This window comes from Anoplopoma fimbria, chromosome 6 (genome assembly GCF_027596085.1).
Source record: "Anoplopoma fimbria isolate UVic2021 breed Golden Eagle Sablefish chromosome 6, Afim_UVic_2022, whole genome shotgun sequence".
Taxonomy (NCBI): domain Eukaryota; kingdom Metazoa; phylum Chordata; class Actinopteri; order Perciformes; family Anoplopomatidae; genus Anoplopoma; species Anoplopoma fimbria.
The window spans coordinates 13,646,695-13,669,864 of record NC_072454.1 but is presented as its reverse complement, the minus strand read 5'-3'; the positions used below and the strand labels follow the sequence as shown (position 1 = coordinate 13,669,864).

General features: G+C 41.3%; 1 protein-coding gene across 1 annotated transcript; it reads left to right on the top strand.

Moving 5' to 3' along the window:
- The first annotated feature begins 1,407 nt into the window (after positions 1-1,407).
- Positions 1,408-21,660, top strand: loxl4 (lysyl oxidase-like 4). Its single transcript, XM_054600348.1, has 14 exons — positions 1,408-1,735; positions 2,967-3,265; positions 3,349-3,563; positions 10,632-10,670; positions 11,109-11,322; positions 11,433-11,610; positions 15,889-16,043; positions 16,134-16,301; positions 16,751-16,913; positions 17,010-17,253; positions 18,304-18,419; positions 18,745-18,881; positions 21,386-21,497; positions 21,590-21,660. The coding sequence occupies exons 1-14, from the start codon at positions 1,408-1,410 to the stop codon at positions 21,658-21,660; spliced, it is 2,439 nt and encodes an 812-aa protein (XP_054456323.1).
- The last annotated feature ends 1,510 nt before the right edge of the window (positions 21,661-23,170 follow it).

Here is a 23,170-nt window from a genome sequence, read left to right as displayed (position 1 = left end):
AACAAGCTTTACATTTTATGACTTGAACTACGTCAACACTTCTATATGGGAGAAAGATACCTAGAGGGAAAGAGAGCACATGCGGGAGGGAGGGATATAGGGAGAAGGAGGGCAGAAGGGAGGATTGACTAGGGAGTGCATTTAGTAGACACACTCCTTCACTCAGTCACTCTCGCCTTGCTAGTGACGTCCACCACTGCCAATATTTGCTGCCTGCCAGGTGAGTGAACGTTCATATTACCTTCTCCTTTTACGTTTTTTTTCCTGGTAAAGAATGTTATTTTATTTTTTATTTTATAGTTATTTTCATTTATTGTATCTTTTTTTTTTTTAATACATGTGCATCTGAAGTGTAACAGGTGTAACAGAGTCGTGATGCGTTTTTCCATTCTGGATTCTTTAGTTTAGCTAGATTGAAAAAAGCTAGAAAAAATCAGCTAGCTATAATACTGCCAAAGTTCAAACATTTAGAGGAATTACTTATTTAGTTAGCAATTTAGTTCTTACATTGAATTAAGCAGTAACAGTATAGGGATTTATACAATATAAGCTTTTTTTTAGAAAATATGATTTACTGAGGCCAGTCTACAAAGTCTGTTTGTTTGTTCGTTGTTGGTTTGTTCCTTTATAATTTTATCGTCACAGTGAACAAACAGATTTTGTGTATTTCGTGCTCAGTGTTCTGTGGCATGCAGTGATTTAATGTTTCAGTCTGTCTCCACCACTGCGTTCTCGTTTGGCTTTGACACTTGTTAACCTCCAGTTAAAGCCTGCCTCGGTTTCTGTCTGGTTAGTAAGCCTCAGGGGATGTTTATTCACGTGAAATGCAATACAAAAGTGTGTTGGCGTATCTGTAATTATATACTTATGTTTGACATGAGTGAAAAGTAAGCCTTTTCATTTTATGCGTTTTGGCTTGCATTGCATCACAAAAATCGGTGCTGCACTAGTGAATTAAATCAAATGTGGGACTTCAAAGCAACTCAAGTTTGATCTCTCTGACTGTAAAAAGATGGGCTGGCTGTATTCTAGTCATTGAATAAACTACCTGAACTATTTTGTCCAGAGGATGTCACCATTAGTCCATTTAACAACCAGGCCTGGCAGGATCCCTTCTGGCTGTTTGTTTGACCTGAAGGGAATTACTCAGTCTTTATGCTAAGTTGTTTAAGTTTCAGGATGTATTTAAAAGTGGTGATGGATGTTTCTTATTACAGGGAAAATAAGCCTGTAACTTGAACTTTTTTTGACTGCTTAATTGAAAACCCAAGTTAAATGACTCCACTGGTACAATTTAACACAAGTGAATAGAATAACCTGCAAGATTGTCTAATTAAACAGTAGAAAAGCAAGTTGAATCATGCAGTGTTTCAATTCTGACTTGCAGCCCCCTTCCTCTCAGTCACGATGACCCGCACCCTCCGCTTGAGCTCCATCCTCCTCCTCCTCCTCTCCCTCCTCCTCCTGTCCCTCTCCGGTCCTGCTGCTGCCGAACCTTCGCGGACCACGTCCCCTCAGCGCAGGGCAGCTCGCGCACCGGCCGCCAAGGTGCGTTTGGCCGGCAACTTTGCGCGAGAACCGCACGAAGGGCGCGTGGAGGTGCTGCACAACAACACCTGGGGGACCGTCTGCGATGACGAAGTGGACATCAAGATGGCCAACGTGGTGTGCCGGGAGCTGGGTTTCCAGAGTAGCATGACGTGGGCACACAGCGCCAAGTATGGAGAAGGAGCAGGTGAGAGCACCTCATGTACATAATGACGTATAAGCCAGTAGTGATGTCACCACTTTCTAGTTGGCCTAACCCAAACTGAGCTATGGTAGGCCTGTGACATGAGCAGGGAAACCACAGGTGTAATGAATGATGTAAATAAGGTTTGCAGTCCATTCCAGAGCTCTGCACTGTGCATGCTGGCTCAGTGACAATGCTTATTGACAAACCTGATCTCACAAATGGAGCCATCATTTTTACATTACATTACATTACAGTCATTTAGCAGACGCTTTTATCCAAAGCGACTTACAATAAGTGGGTTCAACATAGGTATTCAAGAGAACTACTAGTCACCAGAAGTCATAAGTGCATCTCCTTTCTTAAACAAGCATCTTAAAGCATAAACCAGAGCAAAAGTATAGTGCAGAGGCAAAATACTACGAAAACAATAATTGCAGTAAACAAATACGAATACAGTAAGTGCAGCGAACTGATACGAATACAGTAAGTGCTACGAGGAAGGCTCAGGGTAGTGCTTCTTGAAGTACTTAATTGTATGAATTACACCTGAGCTTTACCTGCAACAAAAAGTAAAAAATGTCTGCTCTGAAAAAGGCCGGTTAGGATTACCAACGTCATTTATTAGACTTAAGATTTCTTAAACTCAAGGGCAGGCTTCCATATCAGTCCAGTTTATTGTAACCTGTCTCCTGCAGAACTTCAATGCTACAGTGTGCTTCCCCCACAACACACTAAATGTAAGGCTTCGTGAAAAGACCACCAATTAAGACATCCAAAAATAACTAACATCATAAAGTGACAAAGATAACTTGTTGTGGGATTGGAGTGTACATCTCGTTAAGGTCGCCTGGCACGCTGGCGGAGCAAATGTATGGGCCAAAAAGGGGCATTTGTTTTAGAATAATGACAGCATTCGCTTGCCAGAGTTGTGCAACACTTGCTGTGGTTTATAGACATTCTTTACTGCTGCTTTTAAATCCAAATTAAAGAGAAGGTTGAGTGGATTCAAGGAGCAGGATCTACAGCGCCCTGCCTTGTAAAATACTGTGTATCAACCGCTAAACACGCCGCTAAGGTGCAACCTTAAATCAGCATGCCAGTAAAAGTCAAGTGCTAGGTCTTTAGGGAACTGATTCGGGGGCCCTTGTGTAGATGCAATGCACAGTCTGTCTATTGAACAATCAATGCAAGTCCAACTGAATAAAGTAATAATTGTTTATCCTCTCAAAAGGCCCGATATGGATGGATAATGTACGCTGTGACGGGACAGAGAAGTCCTTGAAAGAATGCAAACACAACGGTTGGGGGGTGAATGACTGTAAACACTCTGAAGACTTGGGGGTGGTGTGCAGCCCGGCGCGCAGGCTGGACCAGACAGCCGGTAGAGGCCACATCCCCGCCATCACAAGGCCTAATGGCAGCCCCGCACCTCAGTGGCAGGGTCCTGTGGTCACCCGCAGGCATCCAGGATATGGCTATTATGGAAACGGACATCAACAGGAGATCCCCAGGTTCCAAAGACACCACCAGGTACAGCAGTTTAATTCTAATACATCTCTCTGTTATCCTCAGAAAGGCATGTAACAGCAGATGTGATGTGCATCTTCCCAAAGGGTAACAGTAAGGTGCAAATCGAGGAGGTCCGTCTTCGTCCCATCCTCATGGCTACCAAGAGGAAGAGCCTTATCACAGAGGGTGCGGTGGAAGTGAAGCATGCAGGGAGATGGAGGCAGGTTTGCGACATGGGTTGGAGTCTCAACAGCAGCCGAGTTGTGTGTGGGATGCTTGGCTTTCCAGAGGCGACTCAGCACAATGTCAAAACATATAAGTGAGTATGATTTTTTGCCTGTCAGCTGCACTGAGAGCAACACATTTCATCTATGTGAACTCAGGTTGTTAGATTACATTACACCGTTGACTGTAGTTCAGAAGGGCAACATGCTTGCCATTCATCTCATTGGTTATAGGACAAAAACTCATCCTGAAAAATAAAACAACAATGCGGCATCCCATAGAGCCACTTTGAGTAAAAGCCTTTTGTTGGGCTTATCTTCCTCCCCCAGCCACTTCTGCCCTGTGTCCCCCTTTACTCCCCCCTGCCTTCCTCAGCCTCAGGATGATGATAAAGGAATCCCTGTTCCCTCTCTACTGCCCTTTCTCTACACCTCTCTCCAGGCAAATCACCTCTGCTCACTTCATTGCCTCTCTCACTCTCTCTCTCTCTGATGCTATCTCCAGCTTGCAGCTCTCAGACAAACAGTTCCACTTTAACTTTTAGATTCCCTTGCTGAGGTGTAATATCGAAGCTGATTGTGCTTTAACTGTTCCATCGATACTATGTGTGGGACAGAGGTTGCTGTTGGAGACTGGGATGAGGGTTTTTGCGAAGCCACTCGTCTTATTGGCAGGGCATTCTCTGCAGGCTTGAGTCCTCCACGCATCTCTTCCCTTTTACATCCCACTTCAACAGCGTGTGTGACATGCTACCAGTGTGTGTGTGGGGGTGTGTGGGGGTGTGTGGGGGTGTGGATGTGTACTAGGGCTTGTTGTAATTGAAATATTTATTTTTATAGTGTTGCAAATATAATACTTAAGTCTTGGTACCAATACCGAAACAATGCTTCTTTCAATACCTTACTTAAGAGGACGTAGAAATGTGTTCAATGTGTATTTAACAACACAAGCTAAACTGCTCAGTTTCTCAGTTCACAATTCATCAGTGTTCAATTTGGTCTTAAGTTAATGTAGCCAAACGAGAATTTTCCAAAATAAGGCACAGTCTTAAAAAGTATAATACAAAATCTATCTAATATCTAATATCTGGTGCCAGCAGCCATTAGCTTAGCCTAGCATGACGCCTGGACAGAGGAGGAAACAGCAGGCCTGGCTCTGTCTAAATGTAACAAAATCAATCAACCGCTGAAGCTTACAAATGAACGTGCTATATTTTGTTTGAGTAGTTTGAAAAAAAGCTGGTTTTGGTAGTTAACCCTTGGACAGAGCCAAGATAGCTGTTTCCTCCTGTTTTCAGTCTTTATGCAAAGCTAAGCTAATCGCCTGCTGGGTCCAGCTACATATTTAACTGAAAGATGTTAGAGAGGTATCAATCTTCTCTAACTCTTGACAGGAGAGTGATTTTCCCAAAATGTCAAACCATTCTTTCTTTAAACTGTTGAGGTTCAAGTCGCAGCCCACGCATGCATACGTGCATTCTCTCATGGAAACACTCCTCCAATGAGTCATTTACTTAAATGCATAGTACTTAGGTGTCTCTTTCTATATTTCCTCTTTTCCTGCTGAAAGAAAAGGGGACAGTGTATTTTGGTAAGGTTCTGCTCTTCTGCCACAGAAGGACCACACATTAGCAGAGAAGTACTCCATTGCTATTATAAGAATGAATAGTATCTTACCATTTGCCATCCTCAGTGGAAGGGGGACCCATTTGGATCTGGTTCCTGGAGCGCTGCCGACTAGCACAGATTCACAGTTTAGCTATTTCTTCCCTCTCTTGGCCGGGTTTATTCTGACTTAACTGGCGACAGACCGCAACATCTGCTCTGTTCTGTAGGTGCTAGATTCCTCTTTCTACTGAAAAGCTTCAACTGTTGAGGGGGTAACTAATTTGTTTTATAGACTTTTCTAACTTTTTACTGACTTTCTAAACATCCCTAGTGGAACAAGCTCACTCACTGAAAGGATTTCTGCGTTGCCCTTGCATTAAGCCATCTCCGCTGAACTCTGTTATTGGGAACACAGTGACTCTATAACTGGATTCTATTGTTGGAGGAGGGCGTCATCAGAAATCATATCTTCAGTATAAAAGATCCTCAGGATGAGCTGTGGTCAAACAGCCTGGCCTGACTCTGTACAGGATAATTTATTAGAGCACAGCTTTCCCGCATTGCAGGTGTGCAGCTGTTAATGCCCCTCTTTGATTTTCTATCGCAGTACAGATTCACCACTTAATGCAAACAATGGGAGAGGAAAATTACAAGTAATAGTTGAGTGAGGAATTAGATGGGTGGATTTGTATGGGTGTCACATAAGAGATTTGGCTGCTCACCAAGAAGGGAGATATGACAAAGGAGGACAGGGCTGCTGTAGCTTGAAGGACTTGGACTGAAGCCTGCAGGGTATCTGCTCAGTGTTGTTTTTAAATCTCCTCCTAAGGTCAAGGAAAAGAAACTTAAACAATAGCACTCATTGGGCCCCTTTGGTCTCCAACCGAAAGCCACAACAAAGTGCGTATCCAACATATCTGCTTCTAAATGTGAAGTGAAAAGTTTGGGCGGGCGTATGCCATTATGAGGATTTTTGTTTTATTGTGCATGTAAATTATAAGGCTCTGGCATGGAAGCGGTTGTGACTTGATACATCTTGGTCCGCCTGGTATGACCTGCTGTTTTGCTGTAACCTCAGGCGCTATGCTGTTTGGAACCACGATGATATGGTTGTTTCCAAATCTGTACCTGTTTTCTATCTCCACAGATGCATATTTGTTGTCTCTCAATATGTGTTTTTGACTTCAAACTGGTTCAAGGTGTACACATGCATAAACGTCTTGGATGCCAGTAAAGGTATTTTAGTGATAACTCAAGTTATCTTACAGTCTCTGGTTTCCAGGATGAAACCTTATCTTTTTTTATTGTGTTGGGATGTTTACATACAACTTCCAGTTACAACCAGAAGAATACTTGGAATATATGTAAAGCCGTTTCAGCCTTTACTTATGGGTAATTGTAAGGATTGCCCTCTGACTGAAATTGCCACTGTAATTATAATGACTCTACAAAATTTGAGCAGAGTTAAAGAGAAACGGTTGGATGCGAGACAATATGGTGTTCAGTTTTCATGTAACATATTCCACTTAAACTGTTGCCAGAAAAGCGTAGGATTGTATTGCATGGTTCGACCAAATTTAGCCGTTTCTCCACCTTACTCCAAGTCTCTCAGTCCATTCTTAGAAAACCCCGGACCATGCCATGTCTCATGCCTCCCTGCGTCTGTTGCTTGAGACTCTGAAGATGCTGTAATTACAGGTTGGTCAGGACCAGGCTCTACGGGGTTTCTGCTGAGAGTGAAAAAAATACACACCCAATTATAGCTGTGTGTGTGAGAGAGAGTAAGACATAGTTATGGAAGGAGGAGGAAGAGAGTACCAAGAGAAAGAGGAGATGGAGAGAAAGCACAAGAGCAGCAGTCAGACGAGCCGGATTTTCGCTTGCTCGTGTGAAATATGTCCAATTACAGCTGCAGTTTGCAGCGCGGCCCGCTGTGTCAGCAGCTGTCTGTCTTCCTCTGTCACCGCAGTGATTTGGGGACTTAGCCGGCATTTCATTTTTAATTATGCTTCAGCTGAAATTTTCTTATTATGAGGGTATCATTTTCAGGATTTTGTGTGAAATTTTGAGTGACCGAGTCTGGCTTTCCTGTCTGATGTCCGTGTGATCTTCCTCAATGACCTTCTCTATAATTTATTTTACCATCTCTTGATCTCTGTATGCATGCCGATAGCTATTTTTGTGATCTGGAACATAAACCAGGCTTTCAAAACTAAGTTGAAGCATTGGTAGTTCTCAGCTCACTCTGGTCTGCATGCGAATATATTTTGCAACTATTTTAGATTAAGGATCCGTCTCAATGAAGCTTCAATTAGGCAAAATTAAATCTTCTAACATATTTCTTATTGGCACAGTGTGCTCTGTTCAAGAACAATATGTTTCAACTTGGCCCTTTTTTTTAAATTTGTGTTTAGCTGCGCATTAGGTCCACTGTTAAGAGAATGTCTTGATGTGTACTGCAAAAAATATTTTCAAAGTCTTGATACCTAATAAGCGAAGTAAGCATCCTATAAACCAAGATATAATGGTCATAAAATGTAGCATTCTTAGTACTCCCAGCATGTTGCATCAAAGGGTCAACATTTTTAGTTCATGCCAATTTTCTCAGCAATAAATAGCAAGATTTTTAAAAGGAGCACATTAAACTCAACTAAACTATAGTATTATATTTTGATAAAATATTCTCAAGCCCCTAAACAGTGACGTTTTCTCTGATGCATATAAATACTGTTAGTTGCAGCAACAATAATTACCCTTAATTAATAAAAGAAATAAAGGGTTTTATGTCAAAACATTATTTAAATCTGATTTGCACCCTGCTTTTTATATTTTTGATTTTGTCTGTTTTTATCTTTTATATTGAAACCAGAAGACCTATAAATAAAGCCAGTGAGCAGTGTGAGGGTGATGCAACCCAAGCAGTGGTGTAATACTTGTCTTTTAACCGGCTTGGGACTCCCTATCATTAGCCTCTGTTCTCTTGGCTCCACAACAAGTGCTGAAAACACAGTGTGCATTCTTAAACAAGGCTGATGAATGCTATGGAGGTGGACTAATACAGAGGCTGTCAGTTTATTGCATCAGCACACAGCATGTAGAGAAACAGTTACAGTTACATGTATTTATATAGAATTAGTTCATAAGTAAGAGAAAGACATCATTTTTGTAATTATTCGATTTCATGTATTAAACATGTGACTTTTAAGAATTGTTTTGAATGAAGTTCAACATTAGCAAACAGTGCTTCAGTCAAATGAAAGACCTGGAGGCTGAGGCTATCATTTATAGCTTGTAGTAGTCCTGTTGGTTTCTGAAGAGGGAAAATGGTTAGCTGATTGGTCTGTGGTGAGGTCACAAACAAGTCACAGACATGTTTGTCTCATGGGAAACTGTGTGTGTGCATGCTCCTCACTGTATATCCCTGATGGCATGTTACTGTAGAACCACATGGTAAACACATTTAAGATATTTTACAAGTGTAATTCAAGACATTGTAAAGAAAAAGTGTTAAATTCTATACAAAGTGTCAGTCGTAATAAACAGCAGGTCTCGTGACCCCACGTACGGCTTTATTAAGAGCCCTGCGCATAATTTAAAATTAGGGATTTTTTATCTCATCAAGTCAAACATTTAGTTACAGATGTTCATAATTGAGTCTGCTCAGAGCAGCATTTGTGCCTCAAATGGGGCCTTTGAACACGATCTGAACTCCATTTGAATGGTGTTGTTCAAAAATAGCATGTGTGTTATTAGCAAAACATCTCTATTTGCTAAATCATTTCTGACATGAAAGTATTTTTCCTGACCAAATGCTAATATTTTTTGATGAGAGGTCTCTTCTTGCTCATTGACTACTTACAGCATCAAGAAACAGGTTGTTATTTAATTTTGGAAAGCGTTCAGTCAGCAGTCCATGACTAAACACAACTACAAAACATCATGTGAAAGACATGCTGCTCTTGAGTCCAACATCCTCGGTTTGTTTATAAGTTTTGGTTTCACTTTACGGGAATGTAGTGACTAGAGTCAGAAAATCAAATATTTATCTACCTGTGCTTTCATACAAATATCCTTAGACATGTTTGTTTCCTTAAAGTGGAATACCACTGAAACCAGATTGTTAGTCGTCTGAGAATTTCCTAAATGTTAGTCCCTAAAGTACCTAATGCATTATGAACTTACATTTTTATTTCATTGGTTTATCTGTGATGTACCAATTTTGGGCTGATTTTAAATCCCTTTAAAATATCAGTCTGGTTGTAGCGTGTGTGTTTTGTGAGTGGTGTTCTGGTGTAATTGATGTGAAAGTCTGCAGTGGTGCCTGCACTTTGCAGTGGTTTGAGGATGTCCTGGCATGGTCTGTGTGGCATGTCTGCTCTGCGTGTCTGCCAAGAGAACAGAAGGCTTTCCTCTCCACCGCTCTACCGAGTCAGCCAGCGCACTTGGTGCATAAATCTCTATTTTGTTCTGGCATTTCTCGGACGTGCAACGCGCTGCCAGAGTTTTTGTTTGTATGTCATGCTTGGTCAAACCCTGTTTTCCCAGAAATGTTGTACATCACTGATGTTGAATGTCATGATCTTTTGGACTGCGTGTGGCTTTGGACGTTCCCGGCATAGTTCAAAATATCTTGTGTTTTGTTTTCTGTAATCCATTCTTAGTTCTTACATCCTGTAGTTAGTACACAGCTCTGTGATATTGCAACATGGAATGCTGAAGTCTTATATTCAAAGGGTCTATGTTAGTTTAAAAGACAATTTCATTTTATTTAATGTAATGGTGGGTAATGCATATGAATCTTACCCAGCAGCACATTCCTGTTGAACACTTATACTTAGGAACATATGATTCACTGGCCACTTACTATTTACCTAAACACAGTAAATAGCAAGCAGCCCACATTACAGTATACAATATATGCTAGTGAACCTATAAAGCAAGAAAGGGAGACAGGAAGTGAAGTTGCTGAAAGAGAACAAGAACAGTGCGTTCTTCCTTGAACTGCCAGTCATCCGCATCACTATATCTAACCTTTCACTCACCACAAAGCCGCACTCGTAGCTCATTCTGGTTTTATATACAGAAGATATATATATATATATATATATATATATATATATATATATATATGGCTGCTGTATGATTCATCCTTTTGATAAGGCCTGTGTCTGAGCTGTAACTATTTTAAGACATCAACAAATGCCCCAGTGAGAAGAATCTTCTAGTAATAAGCAAGTCGGTGTGTATGTGTTTGTGCACTACTCGCTGTGGCAGAATCCCTCCTGTGTGGCCAGGGTACATTTAAAACAAACAGCAGATGCTACAGTATATCCTACAGTCACTACCACTCTACACAAGACATTTGTGACCCAGATCACCTCACAGGGTGATATGTGTGTGTGTGTGTGTGTGTGTGTGTGTGTGTGTGTGTGTGTGTGTGTGTGTGTGTGTGTGTGTGTGTGTGTGTGTGTGTGTGTGTGTGTGTGTGTGTGTGTGTGTGTGTGTCCCCTCAGCAAATATACAGAACTGACAGCTGTTCTTTGGTTTCTTTACAGGAAAATATGGGATACCAAGGTTGCAGATCCTACAACAAGGTAATAAAAAGACTACAATTCATCATGTTCTAAGCTATATTTGACATCAACACATTTTCAACTCTGTGTTAGGTCAGATACTGTCTATACCTAACAAGTTGAACTTCATTTAAAGCCCCAGAAAACCACAGTTTCTTACAATGAGTGATGAACACAACATTTGTGCACCAATCAGAGATTGATTCAAATGTGATGAAAGTTTTGGTTTTGGTTATTTATGTTGCCACCACAGTCAATCAAATCTGATCAAACCAAACTGATGGTTGTGATGAAGCAGATTAGCTTTTTGTAGATTTTTTTAAGGATTATTTTTTTTTTCTTTAACTTTGATTGTTGCTCAATCATGTACACTAAATGTTATTGAGAATAACTAAAGTTATAAACCATGTTTTCAGGAGCTTAAAAAATATATGATCGAAAACTTTCACTTCTTTCTAGATTGAGCATCATGTCAAAGAAAAAGGGATTCTGGGTAGAAAAGGTTCACTGTCTGGGCACTGAGAACAGCCTGTCAGAGTGCCTTGGTCAGCTGTCAATTCCCCGTAGTCCCAGTCCTTGTAAGAACGGGAGACATGCAGTTGTGAAGTGTGTGCCAGGACCTCAGTTTGCTCGCATCTCCTCAGGAAGACCCCAGGCCCCCTATCCAGTTGTGGTAAGATTAATACGGTCACGCCTAGACTGGCATAATCATAATCAATCAGAACGTTCATGAACGTCACATAAGCAAAAGATGAGTTATATTCCCTTTGATGCCCTGTACAGCCCGTGCGTCTGAAGGCCGGCCCCAGACTGGGAGAAGGTCGCGTGGAGGTGCTCCGAGACGGAAAGTGGGGGACCATCGTGGACCACATGTGGGACAGACCCGCAGCCAGTGTGGTGTGCAGAGAACTGGGCTTTGGTACCGCAAAAGATGCCCTGCAAGGAGCCTTTATGGGTCAAGGTGAGAGAGAGAGAGAAATGCTGTTGCACAAAGCAAAGGTTTTCACATAAATCAGACTGGAAATTCTGGACAAATTCCACATTTAATCTCGGTGTTTTGAGTCTGCAATTTGGATGTTTGAAGGTGTTTATCGTGCGTCATGGCATTCCAGAGAAGACAGGGAGATTTTTTCAGTCTTTTGCTTATCTAAGACGCCGCACCCGTCTGCCCTCACTGATCAGATAATGCATGGGCATGTGTGTTTGTCTGTCTGTCTGTCTGTCTGTCTGTCTGTCTGTGTGTGTGTGTGTGTGTGTGTGTGTGTGTGTGTGTGTGTGTGTGTGTGTGTGTGTGTGTGTGTGTGTGTGTGTGTGTGTGTGTGTCGTCAAGCTGCAAATGTGTTGATTTCAGTATCTCCAGCTGTGATTAAATGAGTCCTGTGCCAGGTCTACCAGCTGCCCAAACACCATGCACATGTGCACACACACACACACACTCACACACAAAATGTAACACTGTAAGCCATGGTGGTTTACGTTGGCATTTGGTAACTAAAGCCACAGACATAATATTGCTAGCTTCAAGCTAGCTTTTCATTCACTCACTCAGTTCTGTGGTCTTTTTCCTTTGATTTCAATTTTTCGGCTTCGGTGATGCTCAGACCCAAGTCACTATCCAGCTGCGGCAGTGGTGTCCCCACCCTTATGAGATGTGAGAACGGCTTCCCCATGCCTCAGGCTTGGGTGTGGTCTCTAATCATGCCGATCAAGATGAAATGTGGGATGACAGTCTGCTGGTTTAGCTGTTCAGTTGATCATAGGGTATTTTTGTATGTGTTGGACCTTTCAACGTCTTAAAATGGGATTTCTGTAGATGATGTCAGTTATGCTACCTTTCTTTTTGATGAGTCTAACAAGACCAAAATATGGTTAGGTTGGCTCCTCTTGGGATACTTATATATTGCTACAGCCTTCACACCCCTTGCCATCTGGTTTCAATCACCACTGTTAGTCGTTGGGCCAAAATTCATGTTCATCATGGTTACAACAGTCTGAGGCAGAGAGGTGTTTAATTGCAGGAGGGGCCAAAAAGCTTTACATTTTAGACCTAAAATAGGTTTCCCTGATCTAATCACGAAGCTACATTTGTGTATGTGCAAGACCTTAAGGGGAGCATTAAGGGGGGCTTAACAAGTTGCTGGAGTTTTCAGGGAAAATGTGTTGAACCAGGAGATGTATTTAAAAATGACATATCTACTAAAAGAGTATTGAGTAGTGCATTATACTATATGAAAAACTGATCTTTTAGCTCATTTAATCCCTGCAGCCATCTGAAGGCATCAAGACAGATATGTTGATAAATCTGCAACATCCAGTTTGAGAAAGGCCGATACGCACAGCATCCATTTTTTCCCCCGTGATTAGATTACATGCAAAAGACAACAACTTGGTATATCGACAGGAAATCATTAATTCTCCATGTCACAACCTCCTCTCCAAAATTTACAATGTGAATACGGTCGAATTGCAACTGAAATAGTGTCAGATTGATGCCTTCTCTTAAACGGCTTCATGAAAAATTGTTTTATTATTTGCTTCTTTTATCATTGTACTAATTAAGTGTTAAAAAAACCCCCCACATGATCTGCCTCTGGCTGCAGATCTGTGGTGCTGTATGTTCACAGTGTGGCTGTGATTTGCTTCCTGTAAGTCGCTTTGGATAAAAGCGTCTGCTAAATGACTGTAATGTAATGTAATGTAATTTGCAGAGCTGTTTAACAGTGATTCAATCAGTGATATGACTGGCTGAGATGGTATTTAGGAATCACCACACCCTCTGATCTATATTAACCCTTACCCAGCCAGTTTGCACTGTGCACCTTCATAAACCAAAATAGCAGGTATGCTTGGAGACAGCCACGCAGTCTTTGATCTAAAGACCTACCACTTTGCGTTTCTCGTTGTGCTTGCGCAATAAAAGGGCCCATAAACAACTTCATGTACATTTACGTACATGCTCATATTTCTCTTAGACACGGAGTGCGCACACACACACACACACACACACGCACACACACACAGCACTCTCCCTTTTTATCCGTCTCTCTCTTACACTTACATAAACACTGCTATTGCAGGGTGATTGGACTTCAAAGTCCTCTCATAGCTTCCTTTCTATAACATGCAGCCCGTTAGATATTTTACTGACATATAATTTTCCATGTGCTTGACGGCCACATAAACACAGGGCTATATGTCGTTGGAAAAGGTCTAAAATAGACTCCTTGATAGAACAAACTCTCACTGAGAAAGACTTCCTGAAAGAGTGAATTGTTTAAAATGTAGTTTTGTGCAATGTTTAATCTCAAAAAGCATTAATTATGATGCATTCCTCACATCACACTGAATTACACCTGAATACAACTGCTTTCTGTCAGCATGTAAAAAAACAAAACAATCCTTCCTTCAGTCAGCAGAGCAACCAGACCTCACACGGGCATGTTGAGGATTATTTATGATGACCAAATGTGATAAAGGTTGTGGTCGACTGGCTGTTTGGCTGAAGAGGGAGATTGAAAGTCTGCCTGTCAGAGATTCTAGCTTCGAATGTGGTCTCACTTATCAGATTTGTTGAAACACTTGCTTTCACATATGCGGTATACAGGTGGTATGCAGGCTCACACAGGGACATAGTATCCCCCTCTGGGATAAGCGAAGAAGTCACCTTGTTATCCAGCTCCTGTTGACAGAGGAAGAGGAAACATTATGTTGATGCTGGTTGGCTTCTGCCGTCTAAAAGGCCCAAAGGCAGGCAGAACTATTTAGAAAATTACATGATTTTAGCAGCTGGCTAAGAAACACAGATCTAACTGATGACAGAGAGTTTTTGTTAGAGGCATAGAAAGAGACGTTCCATGGAAAGAAAAAATACACAGACTACATTAATGTGCCTAAAACAGAGTATAATTTCAGAGAGGAAAAGAACAGGGTTTCCCTTGTAACCACCAACCAACTATTTATGCTATTCTCAACAAGAATGTGACCTATGTTAACTTGTTTCCATCCCCGAAAGTCAATTTTCTAATCCGTCCAAATGATCCGTGGCATCTGCCAATTCAAATTATATGGTAATTAAGCTCAATCTACTAAATTTAAACTACCACATTTATATTTTGCCTGAATATTGCTCTCATAGAGGTATCTGTCTGTCAACTTTAGACATTTTATGATGAAGTTAATCATCTGATCATTTGTGAAATTGGTCAGGGAGAATTAAAGTGTGTGTGTGTGTGTGTGTGTGCGCATTTAAAGAGTTTGTGGCCAGTTTCTTGGAATTTATTTCTGGTTTTCGTGGATTTCCTAAACTTAAATACAGCATGTCACTGCTTTTTTTAAAGATCACTCGACTGGGCCCCTGTGTTTGACTTGATAACTTAAACAGTGGGAGTTTGGATCTAGTTGGTAGCCTTTACGGTGCAGATAGAGGCGGAAGTGGTTTAGATGTGTCATTTTCATACGTATGAACCCACGCATGGTGACCAGTATGGAAGCAGGCCTACAATCTACCAAAACCAACACAGAGACAGATTGGGTTAGGCTGCAATCTGGTCGCTACCATCTCAGTCATCTTCCTTCTCGCCCTTCTTTCTTGGTTTTTCTTTCTTCCCACTGGTTTTTGAGGTTTTGGTTGTGTTTATTTCAAAGCTGCCTCAGTCCAAGTTTTCAGTTTGTGCCTTTTGTTTTAAGAAAACACTGAAGCCATAGTTAGTTGTGTGTTTTAATTTACTGCAGTCATTATAGCAGCAGCTTTTTCTTTTTTGTTTCCACCATCTTCTATGGCGTTTAGAGATTATCTGGTTTTAAATGGCAAAAGACTACTAGTCAAAGTATTTTATTTTGTTGATACGGATTTCCCCTCGTTTGCTCACCCAGGGTGCTGGACTTTACACCATGTTGTTTTGTTGTGCCTGAAGCAACAGAATGGTGGTAATGAGGCGTGACGGATCCCTAAAGTAGATGTTGGTGGTGCTGCTGCTTGGCTTGCAGGAGCATTGTGTCCTGACAGAAAATAGAGAAAGCACATTCATGTGAAACAAATACAGAGCCTTGCTTGTGTGTGTGTGCTCCTTTGCGTGATAAAGTCTGCTGATGCCGTTGTTTCTACATTGGGTGGCCTCAGACTGCGCACAAGAAATATTGCCCTTCAGTTATGACCATGCTCTTCTGGCTTCTGTATTTCCCTGCTTTATGTTTGTCAGCATATTCTTTAAATCTACCTCTTCTCCTCCTCCCTCTTCAGGTACAGGACCTATCCATATGAACAGTGTCCAGTGTATGGGGTCAGAGCGCTCCATCCTAGACTGCTACTTCCGGGAAGTCCAACCGTGGACATTCAAACACAGCCAGGACGCCTCAGTGCGCTGTTACGTCCCTAACACAGGAATAGAGAACTTGGTATGAAAACTTATAATAGTATCACAAGACATACACTCATCAGCTTTCACTGATAAAGCATCACCAGTTTAATCCTTAATGGATTTCCAGGTGCGACTTGTTGGCGGTAGAGTCCCATCAGAAGGCCGTGTGGAGGTGTTGATGGAGGTTGGGGGTCGTAAGCGTTGGGGCTCTGTCTGCAGTGAGAACTGGGGCATCAACGAGGCCATGGTGTTGTGCAGACAGCTCGGCCTGGGCTTTGCTGCCAGTGCTCATCAGGTAACAGCCTCCCTACCAACACTTCATCCATAACTGACAAGGTGGCAGCAATCATGTCATTTTGATCTCTGACTGTAGTGCCACCCCTTAATCTGGGTAATTTCGAAAACTTTTATCAAAGTTTGATAATCAGGATCTAAATGGATGGGCATGATGTCCGGAATGAACAAGCAATGTAACACTCCCATCTTTAAACTAATTAGTGTAACTTTGAAAAAGTCGGACTAGAGTGTTCAGAGGTATCATTCCTCCAAAATGTGTCAAAATCACATCAGCAGTGTCTGAGTTATAAATGAAAGAACAAACAGATAAACACATGTAGGCCAATCCATAGTCACAGCCCCTGTATCCACTGTGGTGGACAATGAGCTATGATACTGCTCATTGATAGAAAACCTGACAAGCTGTCTTTGTCCTGTGACCCCACCCCCACGCCCTTCCTTTGACAGGAGACCTGGTACTGGCCAGGTAACTCAAATGCAAGTGATGTGATTCTCAGTGGAACTCACTGTGTGGGCACAGAGCTTTCTATTCAACAGTGCCGCCGCAACAACCACGTCCACTGTCCTCGCGGAGGTGGAACTAAGGCCGCTGGGGTCACCTGTTCAGACAGTAAGTCGAGCCATCTACCTGAATCTCCCAGTATTCTCCTCTGGTTCTATATCTGGTTGAATCCTAACATTACCCCTCACATCTGACCTGCTTCAGCGGCACCTGACCTCGTTCTGGACGCCCAGCTGGTCCAGGAGACAGCCTACCTGGAGGACCGACCCCTTCACCTGCTGACCTGTGCCAATGAGGAGAACTGTCTGTCCTCGTCTGCTGCCAGGATGAACTGGCCTTATGGCCACCGACGCCTTCTGCGCTTCTCCTCCCGAATTATGAACCTGGGTCGCTCCGATTTCAGACCCAAATCAACAAGAGAGAGCTGGACATGGCACCAGTGTCACAGGTAGAGCATCCCACAGGCGTTCACTGCTTAGGTTGTTGCAATGGAAAGAACTGTTGAAGTACTTACTATAAGTGGGATTTTGTGGTTACCCTTGTGGTATAAAGTGTTTTTTAGGAAAACTGGTTTAGAGTGTCCTGAATTCAGGTGGGCTGTGGTTTTTAGAGGCTGTCAAAATTAGAGTTACAAACACCTGCTACTGGTACAAAATTGCTTTTACGTGCAAAAATGACATAGCTCCCTCCACGTTGTGTAATTTGAGTTATATTTAATTTAATTGCATTCAATTGCTACCAGGAAAGAAAACAAGCTGAAGTGTGATCTCTGTGCCAGTGTACACATGGTTAGACGAGGGGGCTGAAGGTAGAATGCAACACGGGCATTAACAACACCAGAGCCTTTGTCCTCAGCCAGGCCTTGGCTGCGTTTTGTCCGTTAGTTGTAAATAGAAGAAATTTTGTCCTCAGATTTACTCTTAACAAATTCCACTCTACCTCCCCTTGCTCCCCTCAGTAAGTTAGTTTCTTGTCGGATGACGAGACCACTTTGAGGCCTGTCGTCATGAGAGAAGAAGGAGCCATTTGAAGCCCACAGTATTGGCTGTGTGACATGTGTCCCAGTATGTCACGGGTGGCCTGAGACAGTGTTGTAATCTCTCCAGATTAATTTGCCGCCCTGCAGCATGTGTCTGTGGAAATGACGGCTGAACCAATCCAGTTACCACAGGTTCGGTGGAATACAAAGGACAGGGTAGCCCATGCACGATCAGGTCCTTTTCGGTTTGTTACAACAACACATCAGATCCATGGACGTGTGTTTCAAAGCCCTCTATTCACTCAGAACGAGTAAACAGCTCAACCAGGCTGGGGCTAAAACAAGCTTCTGTGAGAGGTGTTACGGTGACACCCACGCTCATGTTCAAGCAGTGAGGTCACTAGGATACGAGCCATAGGGAGCCAGTGTTCTGTTAGCGTAAATGCACACACTCATAGACGTGCAGACGCACACACACACATACACACACTCTCACCTGGACTTTCCCTCTGTCGTCAGGCACTACCACAGTATCGAGGTGTTCACGCATTACGACCTGCTGACTCTGAATGGCACGAGGGTTGCAGAAGGACACAAGGCCAGTTTCTGTCTGGAGGACACTTATTGCCCTGAAGGTAATGTTCACCACTATTCATGAGTCCCAGTGAAATACTCTTTCCCATTAGTGACAGGAAATTAATATCAATATTTCAGCTACAGCTATTTAGATTCTTACTTTGTGGTTAATGTTTTATATCACTGCTGTTGTTGTTTGTTCACTCTCCATTTACTTGTTATATCATGGATGAAATACATAACAAACTGAGTTCATATGTAGTCTGATGCAATTCAGAAAGCTAAAGGCTCTTAGAATTAACAGGGAATGCTAGGCATTAAATGAGCTCTGATGTTGTGATTGATAATGCTGTTGGTGTGTGTGTGTGCGTTTATGTGTGTTAGGACTCCAGAAGCGGTTCTCCTGCTATAATATGGGTGATCAGGGTATCTCTGTGGGATGCTGGGATACGTATCGCCACGATATCGACTGTCAGTGGATCGACGTAACGGATGTACGGCCAGGAGATTACATCTTCCAGGTCACAAGTCATTTTTTATTTCTCTCTACTACCCCCCTTTTGCAGTTTAGGTACATTTAACAGTATTTTTCTTCATGTCGCATAAATCAATAACCATAACTTTGTGTTAAAAGTAATAGTTTGACATTTTTAGAAATGTGCTAATTTTGCAACTTACCTTACCTTAACTTGTAACTTCATGGTGATGATAAGACTCCAACTGTTCCAAGCCAGGAAATAGCGCGACACATAACCCCTCATCAAACCATGACTGACTGATAACTACTTTAATTGGAAAAGAGTTGGCAACACTGGGTTTAGTTTTTCGGTTGGATAGTGTTTTAAATCTAGCAAACTCTTGCTACTTTGTCTAGATTACCAGCCTTAGCTTTAAGGCCTAAAATTTAGTTAATGAGAAAGAGGTTCACAGGATTTTAAGGTGGACTTCCGTCTATTTCAGTAAAACCTCTCCACCTTCATCATCACAGTCATCACCTCAACCATGCCTCTGTCTGTCATTATTTTGACCCAGGTCAATCAGTCGAGTCATTGTGGCTGCTAGACTAAAACACATCAAGGACGCCATCTCCCATTATAATCCATTTCCACTTCAGACTACTGATCCCACCATGTACGCAGCACTTCTCAGATCTCATGCTGCCAATTACCTCCAAGCTGTGGCAGATTGGTTACAGTGTAACTTGCTGTCTGATAATTACTGCTGTCACCCTGTTTGTCTGAAAGGTCACTGAGTTTTTGTAATTACACTTCTCTACTCTCTATTGAAGATGGATTTATTTAAATTACTCATAACAGACGCGACACACACATATATATATATATATATATATATATATATATATATATATATATATATATATATATATATATACATAAATTCATGTGCTGACTAGATGTATTTTAAGCATGTCGAGCGGGGTATAATTATAAAGTCATACATTGCTACAGCACAATGTTGAGGCGGAAAAAAGGCATGAATGATAGAGGACAGAATGGGAGAACGAAATTGGAAGAACTACTGAAGGTGAAAAGGTCACGGTCGTATGAGGAGAAAAACACTAAGGTTACAAAAACAAATTTAACTGAGAAGAACAAGGGAAAAAACACAGAGAAAGCCAAGCAGGGAGAAAGTTATTCCACAAGGCTGCAGAATTGGAAAAATACAAACATCTTTTACAACAGCTCTCCTTCTCTCTACTGCATCTTTTCATTTATCTAGTAAAGTGCAGACGATGCGTGACCTTTCTGATCCGGAGCTTTACAGAAGGATTCAGAAGACCTACCCTTGAACCACCCAATGCTAATGAAACACACCAATTACCCAAATTAACTTTTGCCTCCCTTTAGTCAAACAGCAGCTCGTCCCCCCCTTCCATTAGCAACGGCTAATTTGCCACCAAGGAATTCCTCCTGCCCTGTTTTTATTTTTATTGCCACTTTCTCACCGAGCAACACATTCTGCCACTGAACGGGTCCTCATCAAAAGCCTCGTACATTCTGGTCCAACACTGTAATTTAAAAATTAATAGACAGCTTTTGTGCATTCACTAAGTTCTTTTTTAGTTTTCTGCCTTTTTTAGTGTAGTTTGCCTCCGTTTTCCCTGTAGCTGTTTGTAACATGTATTTAAACTGGGTGTAGCAGTTTACAGAGCAGCTATTAGAGTAAATGGCTCCTGAGTATTATCACCAGACCAGATTAAGAGAACGGTTGTATCAGCAGTTATGGAGCTGCTCTGCAAATGACAGACTATTAGTATGGTGTATGGCAGCGCTCAGAGTATTTCAGACAAATGCAAACAAACATGCTTATGCATAACTACTCTATTGCAACAGACTTCAATTTCAGACCAATTCAGTCCTTATTATTGCATACCTACGTTGGTGTGAGGAGCAACCACATTCCATGAACCTCAACTGTAAAGTTACATAACCTCTTATGCAGCCAGTTATCATGTTTTGTGTGGGCAGAAGGGTCTTTGTTACATGTTTTCCTACAAGTTATAAAGTATTTAACGATGAGCTTTCCTTAAATATCTACCAGTATGTTTCGTGCTTTGCATGGTAAAAGCAAGTGTTTCACCGCCACATGTTATTCAGCCCACATGCTGAGCTGTAGGCTACCAAGGGAACATCATTCAGTGTATTTATCTTTTCAAACAGAAATACTGTATGGAAAAGTCATCCAGCTTTTTATAGATGAGAAAGGGATTGACTATAAAAACAATACCAGCCGCGAGTGCTGTTTAATAACAGGCCCTCTAACAATTTTACATCCAACTGCTCTTTATTATTCAAATGGCTTTCTGTGTGTGCAGTTATGGGAGACGTAGTCCTTGTTTGACCATGTGCCTGCTGGAGATAGTATTAGAAGAAAGTGAGGGCAACAAAGTGATAAATTATCCCCGTTACCTAAATAACTTTTGTTTGATGAAGTATGCAGCTGCAAGTCATGAGGTCAGAAACAATGTTATATATTAAATCGTTGGTATCCTGTCGTCTTGCAGGTGGAAGTCAACCCCTCGATGGACATGGCTGAGTCTGACTTCATGAACAATGTCATGAGATGTCGGTGCAAATATGATGGCCACAGAGCTTACATGTATGGATGTCATGCAGGTGAGGACAGAAAATCCTTTTTCTCTTCATCACTTCATCTTAACTTCTCTCCTCCACTGTTACTGATTGTTATGTTCCTTTTTCCCTAATAGGTGATGCATACAGTGCAGAGATTGAGGACCTGTTTGAGCACCAGAGGCAAATCACCAACAACTTTGTGTAGCCCATCCCAGAGCCCAGTGCAAAGGCCTTCAATTGGGGCCCAGAGACTACTCAGGGTGGGCTGATGTCAATGGCCCCAGGCCCATAGGACCCACAATAACAGACAACATACAAAATGGCACCTGATCATCTTCTTGGCAGATGTGGATAAAATATTCATAACCCATCATATCACAGCAACAACCATTGCAGAGACTCCATCGACAACAAGAGTGGAACAGTTGCCAGACGGCTCAACATGTGTTTTACTCTAGTTAATGAGAAGATTTTGGATATGAATTTATACTATACAGATTTTTGTGAATGTGGACGACTAGTAACTTAAGTTAGTTATTCAAAACGTTTACGCATGAACGACCTTAATGTCGATATAACTAATCAGTCACAAAGACAACAGGGAAGACAGTGCTGTTGGGAAATCTCATTCACAAGCTAGAAGATATGAAAATCAGAGAAAAAAACAATAATATTGTGAGTTTGCATCATTTCTGATGGAAAAGGCTGATTTAATGCATATTTAGCAAAAGTACTATAATTTAATAATTTGCTCTGTTGGCATTATTTTAACAAAAAAAAAATATAAATATAAATAGAATTTTGTAACTGTTGCGCTTAATTCAATATTGGTGCTCTTTAAAAATAGTTTAGGTCATTATATTAACCTCACTACGTTTCAGGTAGCAGTGTTGTACAAGGCATTTTCTTTCACAGCTAATCAGGTATTTTATAATTTCTTTGATTATAGAAAAAATCATTGTTTTATAAAAGTTTAGTTATGCTACCATGTTTTGCTTCTCATCTAGATTAGGTAAGAACAGGTCAAATTATTTTATTGAACAGAGCACTTTATCTTTAACACATCAGTATTCTAGTTTTGCCCCAATACTCTTTTTTTTTTTTAATTAGCCACCAAATTTAATTCTTACGGTGTTTATCTAAAAACACTTTATCATGTTTTACATTTCAGAAAGGGAATATAAGTTTTTTTGTTTGTTTCATATACAATGTACTATTTATGCTGAAACTTTATTTATTCATGGATTTCACACATACACAGCATGCTCAGAGAAGAGTTTGTTAGCTAGCGCTTGATTAACAGTACTGAATATTTTTGTTGTTTTTCTGACATTATTAACCAGAGAGGGAAAATGATTTCATACAGAACATAGTATTAGAAGTTTCCATGAATCATGAATAATTGTTGATTTATTTTAGTTATTAAAACAACTGTAACTGTACAGTTTCTTCCAGCCTCTCTGATGGGAAGAAAAAACGGCCTGACGAAACCACAGTATTGTGGCGGGCCGGCGGGCTGGGTTTTGAGAACATATAAAAACCTTTTAATTACGTCTGTTTGGGTTAGACATAAGGTTACGGTTAAGGTTAGGGCTATAGTATGTTCTTCATCAAGAAACACTACGGAATTGTTACTTAAGGAATCACAGAAAAAGCGAGAATCTGGATTTCCATCTTTTTACAAAAATACAAGAAATATTCTGAGAGATTTAGTG

Coding starts and splice junctions, on each gene's coding strand:
- loxl4 (XM_054600348.1), top strand. CDS start 1,408: ATGACCCGCACCCTCCGCTTGAGCTCCATCCTCCTCCTCCTCCTCTCC. Junction 11,611..15,888: donor AGGAGCCTTTATGGGTCAAG/GTGAGAGAGAGA, acceptor CTCCCTCTTCAG/GTACAGGACCTATCCATATG. Junction 16,044..16,133: donor ACACAGGAATAGAGAACTTG/GTATGAAAACTT, acceptor ATGGATTTCCAG/GTGCGACTTGTTGGCGGTAG.